Source organism: Sus scrofa, chromosome 13, assembly GCF_000003025.6.
Source record: "Sus scrofa isolate TJ Tabasco breed Duroc chromosome 13, Sscrofa11.1, whole genome shotgun sequence".
NCBI lineage: Eukaryota > Metazoa > Chordata > Mammalia > Artiodactyla > Suidae > Sus > Sus scrofa.
In genome coordinates this window covers 148,117,942-148,140,199 of record NC_010455.5, presented here as the reverse complement: position 1 = coordinate 148,140,199, position 22,258 = coordinate 148,117,942, and the positions used below count along the sequence as shown (strand labels likewise).

Sequence of the window (22,258 nt, the reverse complement as noted above, 5' to 3'; positions counted from 1 at the left end):
AAGCTTATATACTTAGAATAAAACACTGAATTACAACTGAAAAAAAATCTACATTTTGTCTTGGCAATCTGGAGGGTAATTTTGAAATCACATGATGACTGGCTGCCTCAGAAGCTGGTAGGATTCACCCTTGTGTTCCTATAATATAGAAAACGGGATGGAACATGTCACGGAAACCAACTTCAAAAGACTATGGTTTCATTCCAGATTCTAAGATGTAGTGAATTATATAATTCAATCATAATTATATTGCTGCAAACATCCAATTCCTATTCTTTGTTTCTTCAATGAAAGGATATTCTTTAAACAACTCTAGAAAGTAATGGAAACAATGGAACCTTATAACTCATGGCCAACTACAAGATTTACCCAGGGAAGCCCAGCTCAGTTCACTCTGAACTAACTGGTGTTTTGAGTCCCAGCTGCATTCATAGCACTGTCTTAGGAAAAGATAGGAGGCTGACAAGCTAAGTGATGAGATGAGGAAAGCCCACATGGAACCATAAGAGACCCAGACAAATCTAGTACTGACATAACTCTGGGCCTTCCGTTGTCCTGAGCATAGCCCTCACCACCTAACTCACTGGGTATGCATTGGCTCTAGGCTACAGGACCTCACAGAGCAGGCCTCAGAAATGCCGACCTGCACTGTGGCAATCATCTAAGATGTTCTTTCATTCAACAAGTAAACACTGAGTGCCGACAATGAGCCAGGAATTTTTGGGTGCTGGGGTACAGAGATGAATGAAACAGACTGAACCCCAGCTGCACGGAGCTTACAATCAAGCCAGACCCACTTGCTGAGCCTCCCCTTTCCCTAGTCAGCAGGCTCTTTTGGCTCTGCCTCCTACTTTTACGTATGTGCACCACTTTTAGACCTGACAGCATTGATTTTGGTCATAAACCCTCGCTAAAAACTTAGCCCATCCTTACAGTCTGGATCTTTCCATTCCTGGAAGCTCAGAGTAAAATACCAGGAACAGTCTGATTCTAACTATTGGCCAATTCTCTAGGTGAACATACCTGGTCCTTAGCAAGTGGGGGTTCAGACATGAGGGCTACAGACTGAAGGAAGCAGTTGCCTGGGAGATGTAGTGAAAGTACTGATATATGAGTAGCCATGTCAGAAATGGGTGGGGATTAATCTGGAAAGCATGCTATCAGATGTGATTAGCTGATACAAGCTATAGGGGAAGCAGATCAGAAGATCAGTTGGAGGTCTGGATACTGAGTTCGGAAGTTAAGAGGAGGATCCTGGAGAGACTCTGCAAGGCAATGAGAAGCCTGTACGATTTGTTTGTGAGCAACTTCTGACTCCTTCACTGGTCATACTATATATATACCTGTCTTCAAGAGCTAGGACATTCCTGTTGCTGTCTGATAGTTTCTGCCTTTATCACATGTATCCAAGCACTGAAAATTAAGAAAAGTAAATGAGTTCTGGGGCAAGGAGTGGAATCAGGGAAATTGCCCAGGGGATCTGGAAAGAAAAATGGAAGAAAGATGAGAGACAGATCTTCAGGCTATGGTTGTGATCAGAGACATAAAATAAAATGAGTGCAGGACATGGAAAGACCCCAGGCTGAGTGCTGGCATTGCTTGTTAGGGAGGGGACTGCGTGTTGCTTAGGTGAGGTGGAACCAGATGGAGGTGAGCTTAGGTTAATGGGTTATGGATTTAATCCTCCCCAAAACACAATGGTAAAGGGACTGTCATTATCCCCATTTTACAGATGAAGATATTGAAGCACAAGAAGGTTAAATAACTTACCCAAAATCAGGCAGAAAATGAAACAGCCAGAATGGAGCCCATACAGTCAGACTTCAAAGTCTTAGTCTTACTGACTCTGAGAATACATGATAGGTGCTCAATAAATGTCTTAGGAAGTTGAATAAATCCCTTCTGGTGTGAAGCTGGTATCACTGATGTGAAAAGGTCAACATGACAGCTATGCTTATATTAATCTTTCCCTTCTCTGGAGTGTGTTTTCTGAGAAATGCATCCACTGGAAGTGGGGCTAACCTTTCCTCAGTTGGAAATAAATTGGAGAAAAAGACCCTCCTCCATTCGTTACACCTTCTCCTCTTGACATTATTATGCTATAATTCTCATTGCCCAGAGATACATACAGAATCCATACAAAACCCCAGTGGTCTCTTTTGAATCCTAGGAAATTCTGGACATTCCATCTTCCTCACCACCTCTCACCTGGGACACACATTACATGTTGATAAGAATTTTTCTCAGTTTTTCAGTACCTGTTACCCATAGGGCAAAGTAGCCTCCTTGACGACTGAATTTCTTTGGGTCTTTGTTCATTCCGTTTTCCCCCTTTGGGGTGGGGTACCTCTGGCGAAAAGCTATCGAACACCCCATTCTTCAGTTCATTTCATAATTACTGCGTCTGCGAATGCACCACATGATGTGTGATCAGCTTTGTCCTGCTTGCTGTCATCTTCCCCCAAGGGAGTCCTGAAAAGACTCTCTGGACCAGTAATTCAGCAGTACACATTGCCTTTAGCCCTTCAGTAAGCACATGTTCCCCAAAGTACCTGCCTCCCACCGGAACACAGTCATATGCAAAAACTGCGATTTCACACCACCCATCTCCTTCTGTTGACCTGAGAGTCAATACTCACCTTATCCTGACATCTGGGGTTGATGAGGCTGACTCAGATGCGTTTAGATGTAGTTGCTGATCTATATATTCTTTTAAGTGCAGTTGTCCAGTTAATACCATTGGGGGTTTAAAGGCTCTTTGTGTGCAGGTGAATTGATGGAATACAACTATACATTTGTCAAGAAGACTAGGCAGCTGTGTTGATAAATGTTATATCAATAGAGTAGAAGGTCAAGTAAAATATTGCTATTTGAGAAAATAAGTTAAATTTCCATGTTTGATTTTTACATAAGAATAGGCCACGTCTTGGACAGTTGAGCTTGATGAACCTAGATCACTATGACAGCAGCAGCCTGAATTTACCACTAATTTTTACCTCTGTGTTCAGTTGAAGAAATAAACTGAACTGGGTAGGTTAACAAAAAATAATTTTTCTTTTTCCCCATCATTCCCTGTCCAAATGAGCTCTGTTAAATTTGTTCCTAGCCTCTAAAATAAATTTTAGGTAATTTTTCTTTGGCTATTTTTTTGGTGATTTTCATATAATAAATATTGTCTGATCCTTTTCAGCCACAAGGACAGATTTGCGTCAGTAATTTTAAAAGCTTATCAGTGTAACATCAAAATTTGCCAAAGCTAATTAAGTCTATAATTTCTCCCCCTCCTTCCACCAAGCATGCGTCCACCTCCACTGTGGAAGCCTGTGATGTGAGGTTGTGTCTTTTATGTCTGTGGGGGTCAGGGAGCAACATGAAAGATGTCTCTGAGATTTCCTGGCTCCATCCTCTCCTCCACTCCTAGTTGTTGCCTTAGACTCTCTTTGGGGATCATGAAATGAGGGGGGAGGGGAAGGTAAGGAAAGACCCTCCTGGTCCAGCTGACTGTAATCTGACTAAGGTGCCCTCAGGATGGAGAAAAGAAAAGTTGCCATCTTGACCTCATGGGGCACTTTGGCAGGCTTCTCAGAGTCTGAGAGTGGTCTGTGGATGCTCTTCCTTTGGTGGGAGCCTTGCTTCTCCTTCAGCCTCCTGCTTACCCTCCTCCCTGCAGACCGTCAGCTTCTGAGGTTTGTCTGCTTGAAAGCTTTTTTTTTCCCTCTTGGTATTTTTACTGGGTGAGATTTCTTTTTATAGTATCCTGTTTTGTCAGGGAGAACATGGACTTTAACTTCTTGTTTGGGGGAAATGCTTCTCTTCCCCTGTATGGCCAAAAGACCTGACTAGAAGCAACCTGTTTAAAAATGAACAGAAAACCTGACTAGACATTTTTCTGAAGAAGACATACAGATGGCCAAAAGGTATATGAAAAGATGTTCATCTGTCACTAATCACTAGGGAAATGCAAGCCAAAACCGCAATGAGATATCACTTCCCAGCTGTTAGAATGACTATCATCCAAAAAATTAAAGGTAATAAGTATTGACAAGGATATGGAGAAAAGAGAACCCTTGTATGCTGTTGGTGGGGATATAGATTGACGCAGGCTTTAATGGAAAACAGTTTTTAAAGTTCCTCAAAAATTTAAAAATACAACTTCTGTTTGATCCAGCAGTCTCTCTTTTTGGTATATAAAGGAAATGAAATCAGCCACCTCTAAGAGGTGTCTGTGCTTCTGTGTCCACTGCAGCACTATTCACTATAGCCAAGATATAGAAACAGCCTAAGTTCCCATTGTTGAAAAAATATATATTATGTATTACTAAACCTTAAAAAGGGATATCCGGCCACATGCAACATCTTGGGTGAACACGAAGGACATTAAGCTAAGTAAGATAAGCCAGACACAAGAAAAAGAAAAAAACTGCATGATCTCACTTATATGTGGAATCTAAAAAGAGTCAACACATGGAAGCTAAGAGTAGAACAGTAGTTACCAGAGGCGGGGAGGTAAGGGAGTCAGGATAATGCCTATCAAAGTGTCGAAGTAGGAGTTAAGTAGGATTAATAAGTCTAGAGCTCTAATGTGTAGCATGACAACTACAGTTGAAAATACTCTATTGAATACTCATTTTTGCGAAAAGCAGATTTCTCATGCTCTCATCACACACACACACACACAAGTAGCTACGTGAAAAGAGATGATATGTTAAGTGGCTCTCTATAGTCATCATCTCTCAGTGTATATCGAATCATCATGTGTACACATTAAATATATACAATTTTATTTAATTTTTTTAAATTAGTAAAATAAAATAAATTTAGTGAAAATGAAGCAAACATAATGAGGTGATGGTTTACTCACTGAGGTGGTCCACAGAAAGCTGTGCTCTTGCCAACAGTGTGATGGATTCACAAGTAATAAACAGAGTACTAAAAGTGTAATCAAGGTGAGGATGCTTAAAGCAAATGGAGAAGACCAGAGAAAGGAGAAAAGGAAGAGTGTTTACAGGGGTAGTTCCTCAATGGGCTATTAAAAGCAGTAGAAGAGACTAGGTATGAAAAATACCTAATATCGTACCTGGTTCATAGTAAGTGTCAAAATATTGTATTTTATTATTAGTTTCCTTCAATCCCTTTGGGAACATAGTAGGAACCCAAGGTAGGAAATAGAGTAGTTGATTAATTAGCCAGTCTGTCTTTATCTAATTTGTTTATGTGTGTTTTAATAAAAACAAAATAGTCTGGGAATGATATGTCTACTTCTTCTGGAGATGGATTTGGGTGTAAATAAACCCACCAGGATTGCGGTCACATGAGTGGAGCAGGGAAGAGGTAGTGAGGAAGGGCAGATATCTATAAAGCTGGCCTGAAAGGTCACATGTTATATCCATTTATTATATTCTCACTACTCTACCCACCCCTCGCCCATTGTGCTCCACGCAAATTAGCCTCTTCGCTGTTCCTCCAACATATCCCGGTTGCTCCCACCTCACTTGTTCCTTCTACCTGGAAATTGTCTCCCCTCCAAAATCCACATGGCTCACACCCTCATCTCCTAGTCTTGGTTCAAATGTCACCTTCTCAATGTGGCTTTCCACAACCAGCTCATTGAAAATCACAGCCCCCTCCATCCTATTTGCTGTCCCCTTTCCCTGTTATGTTTTCTCTGTAACCTCTTTTAACATCTTGTATAATGTATTTGTCTGGCTTCTCCCCACAGGAAAGGGGAGTTTGTCTGATTTGTCTGCTGGGGTTTTTGTCTGATTTGTCTGCTGATGTGTCTCCATCATTTAGAACAGTGATAACCTATGGTTATTGACCAGTAGTGATAACTCAATAAATATTTGGGAGGGGGTTGTTAAGGATATTTTGTAAAGTACGAAGGAGAAAGTGATTAACAAAGGAAATGTTTTAGAAAGAGCAGAAGAAGACTCCCCAAAGAAAAAGGCTCCTGGTCAGGGCCCAGAGACTGGGTAGTCTCATCATAGAAAACTGAGAGGTGGTGATGAGAGAGAGGAGAGGGGCAGAGGCTATAATGTCCTTCCATTCTGGGTGGTTGTGTGTTAGGGACCATGTTCGAGCTTTTCCATGACTAAACCCTGGTTCTCAAAAATTTCCCCCCAACGAATCTGCCATGGAACCTCTGGCCATTTCACTGCAGGTCATTACAAGGCCAACTATACTTTTTTTTTTAAATTGAAGAGAAGACTTTTATTTTATTTTTTAATTTATTAAAGTATAGTTGATTTATAACATTATGTTAATTTCTACTGTGTGGCGAAGTGATTCAGTTGTTGATATATATACATCTTTTTCATATTCCTTTCTATTATGTTTTATCACAGGATATTGAATACAAATGAGCTAATCTACAAAACAGAAACAGACTTACAGACACACAGAGCAAGATTTGTGGTTGCCAAGGGGGAGGGGAGGTTGGAAAGGAGGGGTTGGGAGTTTGGGATTAGTACGTGTAAACTATTATATATAGAATGGGTAAACAGCAAGGTCCTACTGTATGGAACAGGGAACTATATTCAGTACTCTATGATTAAACCATAAAAGCTAACTATACTTTAAGGCTATCAGAGTGGAGTGAATGTATGAATGTAGTCTTTGTTGTCAGACAGGCTTGGGTTCAGTTCTTACCTCTGCCTAGCTCTGTAACCCAGGGCAATTTCACTTCTCTAATACTATTTCCATATCTTAAAAACAGAAGTAATATCATGTAGCTCATAGGATTATTATGAGTATGAAATGTGGTAATACATAAAGAGCAGCTATAAAGCTAAGGCTCACACAGTCCAGTCCAAGAAGTCATGCTGTGATCGAAAGAAGAGTCCAGTGAGCAAAATTCATCTTAAAATAAATCTGTACCTTTCCTTGTATTTTTTAATTCCTTGAAGGAGGAAGCAGTGACCAAATAATTGGTCTTTTTTGTCGTTATCACCACTTTATCCTTTGTCTTCTACTTACCTCAGATCACAACTGCTCACCTGTTTTTTTTATTTGGCACATAGTAGTCCATGTTAAAAAACTAATTTAAATTGTTGAGGAAATATTTCAATATTTTCTCCAAATTAATCCCTGCCTTTCCCTTCTCTGGCAGTAAGAGGGACAGTCACTGGAGAGAATGCAGGAGTCCCAGATTAAGAGATTCGGTTCTGCTTCCTAATATTGTAAGGAGCCAATCAGAATTGTTCTTACAGAACATGTTTCTGTCTCCTCTACTCAATTCAGAACTGACTAGAGAGGTTTTCTGACTTAAGTGAATTATGTTTACATTAATGAAAAAATATTTTAAGTTTTAATAGAAATGGGCTTCAAAAAGTTTCAGATCTCATCTAACCTCATAACAGTTTATGGATTACTATAGCAAGATATTTTATACAAGGCGGTGTTTTATTCTAAACCCCTTCTTCTTTCCTGGAAACAAAAGATCATTCTTATGTATATCTGGACATGTGCAAGGTTAAATAACAATAATCATTCAAACTGCAGAAAGAAATAAACAACCAGCAAACAAGTATCTGTCACTGGCATATTACTTTTCTGCAAGTATGTCGTATTGAGGAAGCAACTATTGAATGTTGAAGAGGTTTTGCTGTGTTGTGAGTGTAAACATAACCTTGAAAAAGAAAAGACAAAAAGCAATCATGGCTTACTTACATGCTGAATTACATAATATGAACCTTTTAAAGACTTGACCAAGAGGAATATGAAGACAAATCTTTTAAAATGCTGCACTTGATGTCAAGAGATTGTCAGGTACACACATCCTCTTTTAGTTGCAGAATCTCCAGGTCAGGCTTTAGAAGGGGTTGCTTTCAAAAACAGAAGCAAAACCAAACAAAACCAAAAAACTCTGAGAAACCAGTAGCGTTAGCTGCCATCCACATGCCACAGTTCGATCACTGCCCTGCTGCCCCTGAGGCCATGGTGTGCTCTCTGACAACACTCAGTTCAGTTCAACACACAGAACAAACATTTCTGAGGGCTTGTAAAGGCCCAGCCCTGGAGTAGACAGATGTTTCACACTGCTGTTACTAAACCACAGAGTGTGAAATCACCACAGTGCCTTTGCACTTGCTGTGCCCTCTGCCTGAAACTTCCCACCGCCCCTCCCCTGCCTCCCTTCTCCCTCTACATTCCTCAGGGCAGCCTTCCTGGGACTCCGACTAGGCCTTCCCTCCTTCATGTATTCATATCTTTGGACTGGTTTATCTGAGTCTCTGGTTAATGTCCTTATTCTCTGTGAATTTAAACTCCAGAGAAGCTAATCGTTGTATCCCCAGTGCCAAGCACAATGCCTGGAAGACAGAAGCTCCCAAATGCTGGGTGAATAAATGACAAGAAATGTAGGCAGGGAGTATCTAGAGAGAACAATGTGGAGATTGTTAGAGGTTGGGTCATGTAATGCCAGGGGGCCTTAACCTTGAACCATGGTGTAAAGCCAAGGGGAGTGGGTGGATTTAATCTACCTGAGGAAATAGTTCTCTAGCTGGCTCTGACTTTCTCATGATGGGCAAGGATCACTCTTTTAATAACCTAAGCAACCTGGTACAGACCCTCAGGCCAAGGATGAAACAAAATTCAGCTGGAGACCAATAAGACTGAAATGATCTTGGGCTCCCTGGAGATAGTGATGGATGTCATTGATCCTTTTGTTTCCAGAAGCTTATTGGCACATACTCAGCCTTCAGCCAGCTCCACAAGCCTGCCTGTGAGAGGAATCATACATAGGGCAGTGCTGGTATCTGAGCCAGGCAAGAGACACAGTGACTCAGAAATCAAAGCAGTGTTCCCCCTCCCCCATGGTACATGAACAGCATGCCTCAGATGGAATCAAATGAATGATTTCTCCTTCCCCTGCAGTAAATCTGCAATAAGCAAGGATTTATGTCACATTATTTTATGACCTTCAGAAAAGAACATTTAATCAGTCATTTTAATATAAATGAAATTCACCATTATCATACTTCATCAGGATTCCAGTGAATCCTGCCAGAATGAAATCATATGTTACTAACCAGTGCCAGTACCCAGTGTGGGCAATCAGAAAGTGCTACTTGTAAGTAAGAAGCATTTTAAAAGGTGGCTGGCAGTTACCTATTAGAATGAGATTTCTAGATATTGGTGGTGTGACTCACAAATAAATATAAAGTTCTCTGATTATTGCTTCCTCATTCTTCATCGTCATCACCATTGTTATGATCCTATCACCACTATTAAAACTATTCCTTTCTGTGACTTACTAAGTCACTTGGTGAATACTGTGGAGGTCAGTCCTCAGAGTGAACGAGAGGGAGTGGGGGAGAGAGGAGGAATGAATGAATGAATGGTGCTGGTCCGTGGGAGGGGAGATAAGACACTGCTGACGGACAGTGAAAGCCACACTTTCTCCTATACAAGGAATGGAGTCCCAGAGTAAAAGGATCATTTTTTTTTATCCTTCTAAGAATCATTTAAAACATGGATAGATGTTCTTCTTTTCCTTTCCCCTCCTCACTTCCTCTTTCACCTTTTTTTCCTCTGTTAAGAGGAACACATCCTGTCTCTCTTACACGATCCAGTGATTATTTATGACTAGTTGTTTTCTTCTACACATTTAAAAATTTTTTTTCCACTGTACAGCATGGGGACCAAGTTACACATATATGTATACATACTTTTTCCTCCCATTATTGTGTTGCGATGTAAGTATCTAGACATAGTTCTCAATGCTACACAGCAGGATCTCATTATAAATCCATTCCAAGAGCAATAGTTTGCATCCATTAACCCCAAGCTCCCGATCCCTCCCACTCCCTCCCTCTCCCCCTGGGCAGCCACAAGTCTATTCTCCAAGTCTATGATTTTCTTTTCTATGGGAGCATTCATTTGTGCTGTATATTAGATTCAAGTTATAATTGATATCATATGGTATTTGTCTTTCTCTTTCTGACTTATTTCACTCAGTATGAGAGTCTCTAGTTCCATCCATGTTGCTTCAAATGGCATTACGTCGTTCTTTTTTATGGCTGAGTAGTATTCCATTGTGTATATATACCACATTTTCCTAATAAAATCGTCTGTCAATGGACATTTGGGTTGTTTCCATGTCTTGGCTATTGTGAATAGTGCTGCAATGAACATGCAAGTGCATGTGTATTTTTAAAGGAAAGTTTTGTCCAGATATATGCCCAAGAGTGGGACTGCTGGGAAATATGGTAGTTCTATGTATAGATTTCTAAGATACCTCCGCACTGTTCTCCATAGTGGCTGTACCAGCTTACATGAGCACACCCTCACACCATGCACAAAAATAAATTCAAAATGGCTGAAAGACTTAAATATAAGACAAGACACCATCAAACTCCTGGAAGAGAACGTAGGCAAAACAGTCTCTGACATCAGCCTCATGAATATTTTCTCAGGTCATTCTCCCAAGGCAACAGAAATAAGAGCAAAAATAAACCAGTGGGACCTAATCAAACTGACAAATTTTGTACAGCATAGGAAACCAAGAAAAAAACAAAAAGACAACTTACAGAATGGGAGAAAATAGTTTCAAACGATGCAACTGACAAGGGCTTACTCTCTAAAATATAAACAACAGCTTATGCAGCTCAACAGCAAAAAAGCCAACCACCCAATGGAAAAATGGGCAAAAGACCTGAATAGACTGTTCTCCAAGGAAGATATACAGATGGCCAACAAGCACATGAAAAAAATGCTCAGCATCCCTGATTATTAGAGAAATGCAAATCAAAACTACCATAAGATACCACCTCACACCAGTTAGAATGGCCATCATTAATAAGTCCACAAATAAGCAATGCTGGAGGTGGTGTGGAAAAAAGGGGACCCTCCTGCTCTGTTGGTGGGAATCTACACATTTTTTACCTTGTCTTATACAGATACGAGGTAACTTAACAAAATATATAACCATGTGAAATTTTAAAAATAGGCACCTGAGGAAATTACTGCAAATAAGGACAAAGAAAAACCCATCTCGATGAGAGAAATAAATTCAAATTCACTCTGTGATCTCTAGGTTTATAAAATCATAATGGACCAGTGGTGGAGAAGCAGAGCAGCTCTTCATGCAGAGACTGCCTGGGCCCTCCCCCAGGGGGCATGGTGGAGCACAGCCAGCAGAGTTCCCACAATGGCTGACCTCCCCCAGCAGCCCTGCTCTTAGATTGCCTGCTGGGGTGGGCCAGTGGGAGAAAGCCAGTGCTCAATTCCCTAAGAGCAGTTCTGCTGTGACCAGGAACAGGATCCCAATGCTCAGCCTGAGCTTACTCTCCAGATACTTCGTATATCCTATAGGCAGTCTTTTTGTGCATTCTTTCCTATCACTTATGTCGATGGGTGGTGGGAGGCAGTGAGCTGGAAGTTACAGTGACCACACAAGAATCTGAACCACTGGTGGCTCAGTGAGGTGAGAGAGGAAAGTTGTAGGTGACTCTGCCTGTAGAGCTAATGCCCAGAAAACTGCTACTCTTCACCCCAGACAATTAGCCTTTTTCTGGCATATCTTTTTGGAATGTAGTTCTTGACTTGGGCAGGCCTGGGGAAGGAGAAATTGGTTACTTTGAAGTGGCCTCCTTCTAGAAAGAGCAAGAGAAATGGGACAGTGGTAGAAATCGTCAGGAGATTCAAGTTGTCTATTGCTATGATATGCTTGTATTTTCAGCACCTGAACTAAACTGCAGATGACCTGTTGTATAGCTTCTAAAATTAAGTTTTAGCACTTAGCCCATGCCAAGCACTCGTCTAAGTGCTTTATACGTTACCCTGCTGGCAAGTATTATTATTTTACAAGTGAGGAATTTGAAAAAGAGAGAAAGATCAATAGACTTCCCCAAGATCATACATCTAACTTAGAACTAAGCCAAGATTCAGCTCAAAGTATCTGGCTCTGGAACTCATGCTTTTAATAACTAAGCTACACAGCTCTTGCAAATCTCCAAGTGGTTCGCAAATCTGTCTCCTAGACTCTGTATTCAGGTTGATGGGTCTAATGCAGTGGCTTCCTAGCAGTTAAGAGCTGTATGGGAACCCATCTTCTTGGCAGTGTTTGACTGCACAGCCCAGCATCTGGCACACAGTGCTCACTCACAAATATTTGCTGAATTGGACTGGCTGGCCCTGCTTCTGGAAACTCTCCATCATCTTGGCTTCTCCAAGCCATAGCCCCTGGCTTTCTTCCTGCCTCCCTGGCTCCTCCTTTTCAATCTCCTTCTCTGCTGCCAGGACCTTCCATGGAAGTGTTCCTCTTTGTTCCATCCTAGGCCCTCTTGTCCTCTCCTAGGACCCATCCTCCTTGGAGCTCTCAGTTTCTCCATTTACTGATCACATGCTGATGTCTCACAAATAGTCATTTGCAGCCTAGTTTCACTCCTAGGATTCAGACTCATGTGATTAACCCTCTGCTGGAATTGAATGTCTCATATGCATACTAATCAGTCTGTCCAAAATTTAATTCATCTTAGGCCTCTGGTCACTTCCAAAAATATTTTTTCTGTTTATTTTCTCAGATGATGATGCCATGATTCCAAAAGCACCCAAGCTGGAAAACTTGGAGTTATTTTGACTTCTCTCTCTTCCTTTTTTCCTATGTTCAGCCAGTCACCAAGCCCTGTTGGGCCCACATTTGAAACTGTCCACATCTCTTCCTCCCCACAGCCTTCGCCATATAGTCCAGGCCACCCTCCCCTCAGCCAGAAGTCAGAGCATCTTATAAGGACTAGTTGGCTATCTTTCCTCGGTGAAATCTTCAGGATGTAGGTTCTTTTTTTATTTCTCCATCTTCATTTCTTTTCTTTGGATAGAGTGCCTCCAACATTCTGATCAAACTTCGGTTCTCTCCCACCTTTTCTGTCCACACTGTTTGATACATTCTTCTCCTTGCGTCCTCTTTTTCTCCAATTTGTCTTGCTATTTCTCATCATCCTTCAGGCCTAGTTGATATGTTCCTTCCTCCAGAAAGTCTCCCCTGACCTCCCAAGTCATGGTTATGTGTTCCTCCGCTGGAACCCCACAGCATGGTGTATTTTTCCTGTCACTGTACTCTTTTTTTTCTTTTTCTTTTTTAGGGCCACACCCACAGCACATGGAAGTTCCCCAGGCTAGGGGTTGAATCAGAGCTACAGCTGCCAGCCTGCACCAGAGCTCACAGCAATGCTGGATCCTTAACCTACTAAGGAAGGCCAGGGATCAAACCCGTGTCTCATAGATACTAATTGGGTTTGTTAACACTGAGCCGCAATGGGAACTCCCTCTGTTATAGTACTCCCAATCGCATACTGCAATTCTGTTTTTACTGTTTGCGAGGGAAAGGAAACAAACTGTAGTAACAACAGATTTCAGAATTTCACTTTGTTCATTTACACTTGATACAACATAAATTAGTTTATCCTAACAGAAAGAGCTAATAAAAAGCCAAGCTCATAGCTGAGTGCTCTGCTTTGTAATTATTTAACAACCCAGGCGGCAGCCACTCTGTCACATTGACTTTGTGACTTCCAAGTCACTCTATGTAATTCTGTCTGCATAGCACATGAGGAAAGATCACTGAGGATTGTTTTTGGGATGTTTTATAGGGCAAGCCTTGAAATGACAACCATCACTCCCACTCACAGTTCATTGCCTGGACTCAGTACCTGGCCACCACACCTAACTGCATAGGAAGTGTAGTTTCTCTGTGCCAGAAAGAAGAGGACTAGGTTTGGTGACCAACCAGCAATCTGCCACCCTGACCTTTTTTCTCACTAAACTTTGCAGAGCAAAGATTACCTTTCTATGCGCTTCCTCTCTAGTTCTAGTGCACACTGGGAGCTCGTTAAGTGTGTATTGGATAAATGAAGCTGTGTGTCTCCTGTCTTAAAAACACTTTTTCTGCCTAGCCCAGTGCAGACTGCCTATTTTTGTTCCTCATACGGGATCATCTGAAGCAGCCTCTAACACATCTCACCACATGTGACTGTATTTCTAGAGCTGGGGTGTCTGAGGGGTCGATTGGTAAGCTGCCTTGCAAAATGCTTGTTGTTGATCATCTCTTATGTGAACTACTTACAAACCATGATGTCAGTTTATCTTATATATGTTGATTTCAGAGTTTTGATTACCCATGCTTTCTAGTTAAGGCATGCCCTTTCCCAGAATTGGGGTACCTGGGAATTTGCTACATTATTCACTGGTAAGTAAAGCTTGAGGATGCGTGAACACATCGGCTGCCATGCTGTAAGGATGTTGTAAGAATATTGTACACATTATACAGTATCCTTTTTTATAAAGACTGGGGAGAAAATTCTTTTTAATCACAATAAAAATAGCTGTGTTTTTCTTAAAAAATGGACTGTTTCAGCTTATAATGTTTATCAATGATATAGCATATACTTTTTATTTCTAAGCATTGTTGCTAGAAATTTCTGACCAATATGAAGCCCATATCTACTAAGAAAACATTACATCAATAAATGCATTTTATGTAATATCCCCACTCAGGTTTCAACAAAACTCCATATTCTTTTTCTAACTTTATTTTCTTTGCCCTTATTTTCCCTTTCTGTCCATTTCTTTCATCTTCTTACAGGGCATGTTTATATAAGCCACCATAAACATGTTCTGGAACAAAGGAGAAATACATATAAATAAAATCTATTAATGATTTGTCTTCCCAGGAGACATAAACATGTTTCAGTGGACTGTGGCTGAGTAGTTTTCTTCTTTAGTCTACCTTGCTTTATCTACAGAGATATTCTCAAATGAATACAAATTAGCCTTTCATTTTGGTGGAAGAAAAGGAGGAGGAGAATGAGAAATAATAGTTTAGAAAGATGGAGATGATTTCAAAAGCTAAGAATTGAAGTAATTATGAAACCGTATTAGTAAATGAAAATATGTAATTGTGGAAATTCATTGCAAAATAAATTCCGCAAGGACGAGGGTCTTGTCATCATTGTTCATGGCACATCAAATAATCTTGCACACAGTAGATACTAAAACAATATATTTCGAAAGTGTGTATGTAGTAATACACTTGAAATTAGGAGAACTGGGTTAATATCAAATAAACAATATTGAATATTGGGTATGTAACCACAAGCATAGACCTTTGGACTTACTTTCATAATTTATAAAATGAAGCCATTAGGCTATGTATCCACTGAGATTCTTTCCAACTCGAATGCTCCATGCTCTGCTTGCCGCCCCTGTTAAGTATGGTGGCTTATTTAAACATGTGAATGTACATACACCTATGATAGTTTGGGGTTTTTGTTTTCAAAATAGGCTATGCAGCCCCACCTTCAACAGCCTTTGTAGATGTGAGTACATCGACTCCAGAAGTCACCCCTCAAAGTGCTCAGAGTGAGTAAAGCAAGGATTTCCTCGTGACTCAAGAGACAACACAAGCACAGGTTTTACTACAGCTCTGATAATACTGAGGTTTGGGCAAAGGCTATATTATTCCATTTGATGTTGATATTTTGGTTTCGAGTTACTCTGTGGCAAATTGTAATCCAGTGACTATATATTGACATGACAATCACTGTAATCTTAAAAATATGGGTTGGTGACTTGTTATTATATTGTACCTTTCATTTGTCCTGGGATTTTAAGGTAATTTTGAAGTAATCTTGACAGTGCTCCCAGTGATCTGAGTTGGTGACAAGAACAGAAAAAGAAAATCAGTGACAAGTTGGCATTAAACATAAACTACAGACTTTGACTTAATATACCAGCTAGTGTTCCTACATAAGGAGGCATATTTTCAATTTCAAATTTCCCCAAAGTCGTATAGATTAAAAATTCAACACATCAAAGTGTAAAATTAAATTATAGCTTTAGAAGAAGGTTGAATTCTGAAAATTTTGTCTTTCAGCCAGTGATTCCACTGTGACTACCCGAGGCTTCAATTACTCCCAGACTTCCAGTGGGAAAGACCCCAAATATTGTAAGTACAACTCTGAGTCCCTTGGGGTGCTTCAGGCCTCACTCATTCATCTGACACATATACTATTACTTAAACTACTAAGGACACTAAACTACTGTGTCCTTTGTTTGTAATCGTATTAGCAAATATTTATAAGGCATCGACCGTGTTTAAGACATTGTTGTCCTTGCTGGGGCCACATCTGTAAACAGAATAACGACAAGGGATATGAAAAAAATAAAGCAGAGAAGGGAGACAGTGGGAATCAAGGGTGAGGGGCACTGCCATTCTAAACAGTGTCATCCGGAAAGGCCTTACAGAGAAAGGTGACATCTGATACAGACAGGACTAATGGAAATGAAAAAGCAAACAATAAGTAGCTCTAGGGAAGGAGGGAACTAGCTAAATATGCACATTACTTTAAAAAAAAAAAGGGAAAAGAGGGAACCCAATGTGCTGTACAAAAATGGCTTGTTACTTGCAGTCTGACCAAGTAGCAGCAGCATCTGAAGATGTTTCATTAGCAGGTATTGACAGGGTCTGAAAGGGAAATATACAGCCTCTTAGTGATACCAGATGAAGATCAGTGTGGAGAGAAGTGGCAAAGGATGTGGCTGAAGCACAGAGAGGCGAAGTCCCTGGATACCGCTGGTGCAGGGCTCTGAATTTAACTCCTGGGCCCTTTGCCACAGATGAAATGTGTGCATCCCTTTTGAAGGGCATTTAAGTTGTACTTTGAAAACCACTACAGGTCTGTTATGGCCACTGGCTCAGTCATCTCACTGCTGGAAACTTCTCCTTAGGAAATAAATCAAATAGAGAAAAGGGATCTGTGTAATATCTCTCTTTGAGCATAATTTATTTACTTCCTCTCTTTTGTGGACCTCAGGGTTACAGATTCACACTAATCATAATCTTTAGTTCATGACACCTTTTCATCATTAGTCTGGGCGCGACCCTCTGTAATTTAATATAAACTATTTTTCTTAACAAATATGTTGATAATATAATAGACACCCATGAACTTAGTACTCAAATACAAGACCAGGAAAGCAATATCAGAAGAGAAAGCACACAGAGAGGTGCACAGGCAGCATTATGTCATGTACATCAGAGGGGTCCCACCGAGTACTGTGAACAGGAGAGATTGTTCAGCAAATGCACCCGGGAACATTGTTTATTTATAAGAAAAATGCATTAAGATGTACTCAAACACAAATAAACGCCACCTAGTTGAAGGTACTTATGTCAAAAGCTCAATATTAAAGCATGTAATAAAATAAGGGTGACTTTCTTTCTGGCTTTGAGGTAGGGAAGGGCTTAAAGAAGAGACACAAAGCACTAGCCATAAAAACAATTGAAAAAACTAGAATACAGTAAAATTAAGAAAATTCTTTTCATCCAAAGACTCCTTAAGGAAAGTTTAAAAAAAAAAAAAAAGAAAGAGGGCAAGCTATAATGTGGAAGAAGATATTTGCTACACATGTTTGAAAAAGGATCAAGAGTAAATAGTTGACAAAAGATCAACACTTTAAATCGAGAATAAAGAATGCCTACAAACCAATTTTTTGTGGCTCCACCCATGGCATGTGGAAGTTCCTGGGCCAGAGATTGAACCTGTACTACAGCAGGGACCAGAGCCACAGTAGTGACCATGCAAGGTTCTTAACCCCTTAGCCACCAGGGAACTCCCAGCCAATTTTTAAAAGACAAAAAGCAGTAGGAAATGAGCAGATAAGCACATCACAAAAGATGAAACAGAAGTGGCTAGAAAACATCTAGAGATTCTCATCCCCAATCAGGACATGACAATGAAGAATCAAGTCATGTTACATGTAATCAATTTGCAAAAATTAAGTCTGGAATTGCCAAGTAATATATAAGATGCAGATCAATACAACTTGATATCTGTTGCTGGTGAGAGGATTAATTGGTAGCAGCTCTTTCTACCATTAGGTTTTATAGCTAAACATTTTCACACCAGACAATCCAACAGTTCTACTCCTAAGTTGTACACCCCCCAAAACAAATTATTCCATGTGTCCAGGAGATATGTACACAAATGCTGGAGGAGAAATACTACTCATAATAACAAAAAACTGTCAATATTCAAAATAGCTGTAGAGATAAATAATTGTAATATAATAATATCATAAAACACTATGGAGCAACAAAAAATGAGTAAATGTCAGCAACATACAACAGCATGAATGAATCTTGATAACACTGTGTTGAGTCAAAAAAATTAATGCCAGGTGACAATATATTGAATGATATTTTAAAGTAAAATTTAAAAGCAAGTACAACCAAATGCTGTATGGCTTAGATGTGATTAATATGTGATAAACATTTTAAAACTGCATAAATAAGTGAATAATAGACAACATTCAGAATAGCATTTGCTTTTGAATGGGCAAAGAAGGGATGGGACAGGGAGTAAATATATATAATGTTTGTTGTTTGTAATAATTCCAAAATCTATGTGTATGAGTTGGGGAGGGTACTAAGGAAAGGCATGTCCAATAATAAGAGAATGGGAATAGAATGAGATAATAATTCAATGGATATTATGAAGCAAAACAAAACAACAGCCATAGTGTACTCAGCTGTATAGAAAAGGACAATATGAACTGGAAATTTTTTACCAATCAGACATTAATTGAGAATAAAAGCATTAGCTGGGCACAAAAGTTCATACTTGATAGAGTACCATTTGTCCTGTATTAATATAAAATTGAGTTATTTATAATAAACTATGCTGAAACTCTACGTACAGTAGTTTGTCACCCTAGTCTAGTATTCTTTTTTTTATTGTTATTTCCCCAATACTTGATACTATAAGTAATTCCATGAGGTTTTTTTGTCTTTTTGTCTTTTTAGGGCCACACCCACAGCATATGGAGGTTTCCAGGCTAGGGGTCCAATTGGAGCTATAGCTGCCGGCCTGCACCAGAGCCACAGCAACTCAGGATCCAAGCCATGTCTGCAACCTACACCACAGCTCACAGCAACATCAGATCCTTAACCTCCTGGGCGAGGCCAGGGATCGAATCTGGGTCCTCATGGATGCCAGTCGGGTTAGTTAATTGCTAAGCCATGACGGGAATTCCCGTGAGATCTTGTTTATTTACCTGTACCCACAGTGCCTGAGATAATGCCTGACATAGAGTTTGCACTCAACATGTGTTGTTGAATTGATAAGTGAATTAATACTTCTTGGTTACAGTGGGGAAATCATGTAACAATGGTGACAAAAATTTATTAGACATGGAGTTCCTGCTGTGGTGCAATGGAATCAGCAGAGTCTCTGCAGTGCTGGGACACAGATTCAATCCCTGGCCTGGTACAGTGGGTTAAGGATCCAGCATTGCCATAGCTGTGGCATAGGTTGCAGCTGTGGCTCAGATCTGATCCCTGGCCCAGGAATTCCATATGCCAGGGATCCATATGTGGCAGCCAAAAGGAAAATTGTTCCCATTGTGGTTCAGCGGGTTAGGGACCCAGTGCTGTCTCTCTGAGGTTGTGGATTCTATTCTTGGCCTTACTCAGTGAATTAAGGATCCGGTGTTGCCACAAGCTGCTTTGTAGGTTGCAGATGTGGCTCAGGTCCGTTGTTTCCGTGGCTGTGGCATAGGTTGGCATCTTCAGCTTCGATTTGATCTGAAGCCCAGTAACTTCCATATACTGCAGGTATGGCCATAAAAAGAAAAAAAAATTATTGGACAGCGTTGTAGAAAGAAGCTGAACTCTGGAGTTCCCGTTGTGGCACAGTGGTTAACGAATCCGACTAGGAACCAAGAGGTTGCGGGTTCGATCCCTGCCCTTGCTCAGTGGGTTAACGATCCGGCGTTGCCGTGAGCTGTGGTGTAGGTTGCAGATGCGGCTCGGATCCCGCGTTGCTGTGGCTCTGGCGTAGGCCGGTGGCTACAGCTCCGATTCGACCCCTGGCCTGGGAACCTCCATATGCCGCGGGAGCGGCCCAAGAAATAGCAACAGCAGCAACAACAACAACAAAAAAAAAAAAAAAAAAAAAAAAGAAGCTGAACTCTAACTTAAAGTTATGGATTGCATATAAATTATCCCATAATTTAATTCTCAGCATAACCCTTAGAGTCTGCTATTTTCCTTTGTTTACGTGAATTATTTGATTGTCTATTGAAATTATACTAGAATGTAAGATATACAAGAACAGGGACCTAGACATTTTACTGTCTTGTTCATTGTGGTATTCTAATATCCTTAACAGTGGCAGGCAGACAATTGGTGCTCAGCAAATATTTGTTGAATGATTTAAAAGATATGTATACATATGAGCAAGAACACACACACATACACACACACTGTGAAAAGAAATGATCTGCTTTGTTGACTGTTTTGAACTTTTTATTTGCTTGCTTTATTTAAATTGTTATTACAGTATAACTTGTGACCAGAATAAAATTTTTTCATCCTGTGCATAGCATCAACATGTAGCATAGAGGTCACCCAAGCTACTTTTTGCCCCAGAAGCTAGAAAAGCGTTGCTTGAAAGTGCTTCATAATTTACACAAGTATATTCTTGGTCTTTTTAATAGATTTCATAATGAAATGAACTGTTATAATCCTTCACATTTTCTGTCCTTCACCACTTGAAAACTTCATTTATCCTTAGACGTCTCCTTGTCATTCTTACCAGAGAAAAATAGCCTTAGAAATTATGAAAACTAAAGAAGGACTCTAAAACCCAACAAACGTTTTTTTCCTGGCAGTAATAACCCACCTTCTTATGTATGTAAGAAAATCTTGTTAACCAATTGCCATTTTTTATCTATAAGCTTAGAGAAAAAATTCCCCACAGTGAGTTTCTCTATTTATAATCATTCACAAAAACACATTAGGATCCAACAAGTTAATATTGATTGCTCACTCCCAAATTGTTTTTGAAACATGTTTCTACTCGTTGGATTGGACTGTAATATGACATCCAATATTAGATGATGCATTTGGCAAGATTCATGGCAGGCATTGGTAATGGGATTTTTTTTCTTCCAGTATATTTATTTCAAAAGATTTATGAAATGTTCAGAGGCAGAAAACGAATGATAATGGATGGATTTCTGGTGAAATAAACCCACTAGCAATGTTTTGAGGGCCCTTGCTGTTTGTGAACACAGTCTATGGGATATTTGCTTATTCATGCATTTTATATAGCTCATATATATTTGGATGTCACTAAAGGTTCTGAGTACATTGCATTTACACTAAATTTGTAAGTGTATGTTTTAATACATTCTTTTCTTATTGTTTTGTTATTTATTTACCGGAAGAGGTGTGGGCTAAGATTCAAGAATATTGGAATCTAATCCTGGGTCAGCTTCTATATTTCCTACAGTCTAGAACAGGAATGCATATTTTACTTTAACCACCTATGAAATGGGGATACCAAATCTGATGACCTAAATATCCAGAATGTATGAGGCTAATAACATCCTGGGACACGTTTTCATCCTGATACTCAAGTGATCAGGCCATGAAACAGAAAATTGAAGCTTAATTACTTTTTTCTTTCTGGTTTTTCCTGTCATCCATCTGGCCCAATGGAGCCTAAAGCCACATGGAAATCAGTCAGTCTGTCTCACTTAGACAAGCAGAAAAATGATATGAGTCTCCATGGTCCATAAGCCTCCAATTTATCTCATTACCAAAATCATCAAGTTCACTGTCCCCACACATGGACGCATACCACACACACACACACACACACACACACACACACACACACACTCCCAGGCCTCAGAGTACCTCTTGTTGATCTATCTCACGTAAGGTCTTTATTCTCTTCTTTAACCTTGCATCTCTTATTCATCAAAATTTACATACTCTTCTTAAATCTTACGAATGTATTGCTTTTCCTGTCCCTGGTCCTAGCTGGTTCTCCTCAGGCTTTTGGTGGCTGTGCCTCATAATTTTATAGCAACCCCTACTACATTCCACAGGCAGAGAGTGATGGTGAGGCCAGAGTTGAGGAGTTGAAGGACCTACAGTAGTTCCAGGACCTACAACAATTCTGGGCCTTATTTCAGCTACACCCTATCTCTGCAGTCCCTCTGTTCCCTGTTGGCCAGGGTGCTAATTCCCTAAACTCACCATTCTTATCCTCGGATTCTAAAATCTAACATGTCTTAGATCACATTCAGTTTCCTCTTCTCTAAACACTGTTCTGCTCCCATTCTGTCACCTAGTTCCTGATTAGGTCAGCTTCAAATTAAAGATGTATTCCTTTGATTTAAATTCTATCTTCTGTTAAAATACTGATTCCTGGGAGCTTCATGGCCTTCTCCAAGGCTGGCATACAAG

General features: G+C 40.0%; 1 protein-coding gene across 3 annotated transcripts in view; it reads left to right on the top strand.

Annotated features, from left to right (window-relative positions):
- Positions 1-22,258, top strand: part of CD96 (CD96 molecule) — an 88,849-nt gene that overhangs the window by 52,073 nt on the left and 14,518 nt on the right. The window contains exons 9-10 of one of the 3 annotated variants that reach the window (XR_002337494.1): positions 15,280-15,435; positions 15,872-15,943. Coding sequence is in view for 2 of the 3 variants with exons in the window: in NM_001243480.1 (NP_001230409.1) it covers positions 15,280-15,357; positions 15,872-15,943 (150 nt within the window). In the remaining variant the exon portion in view is untranslated. 3 annotated transcript variants of the gene reach the window in all.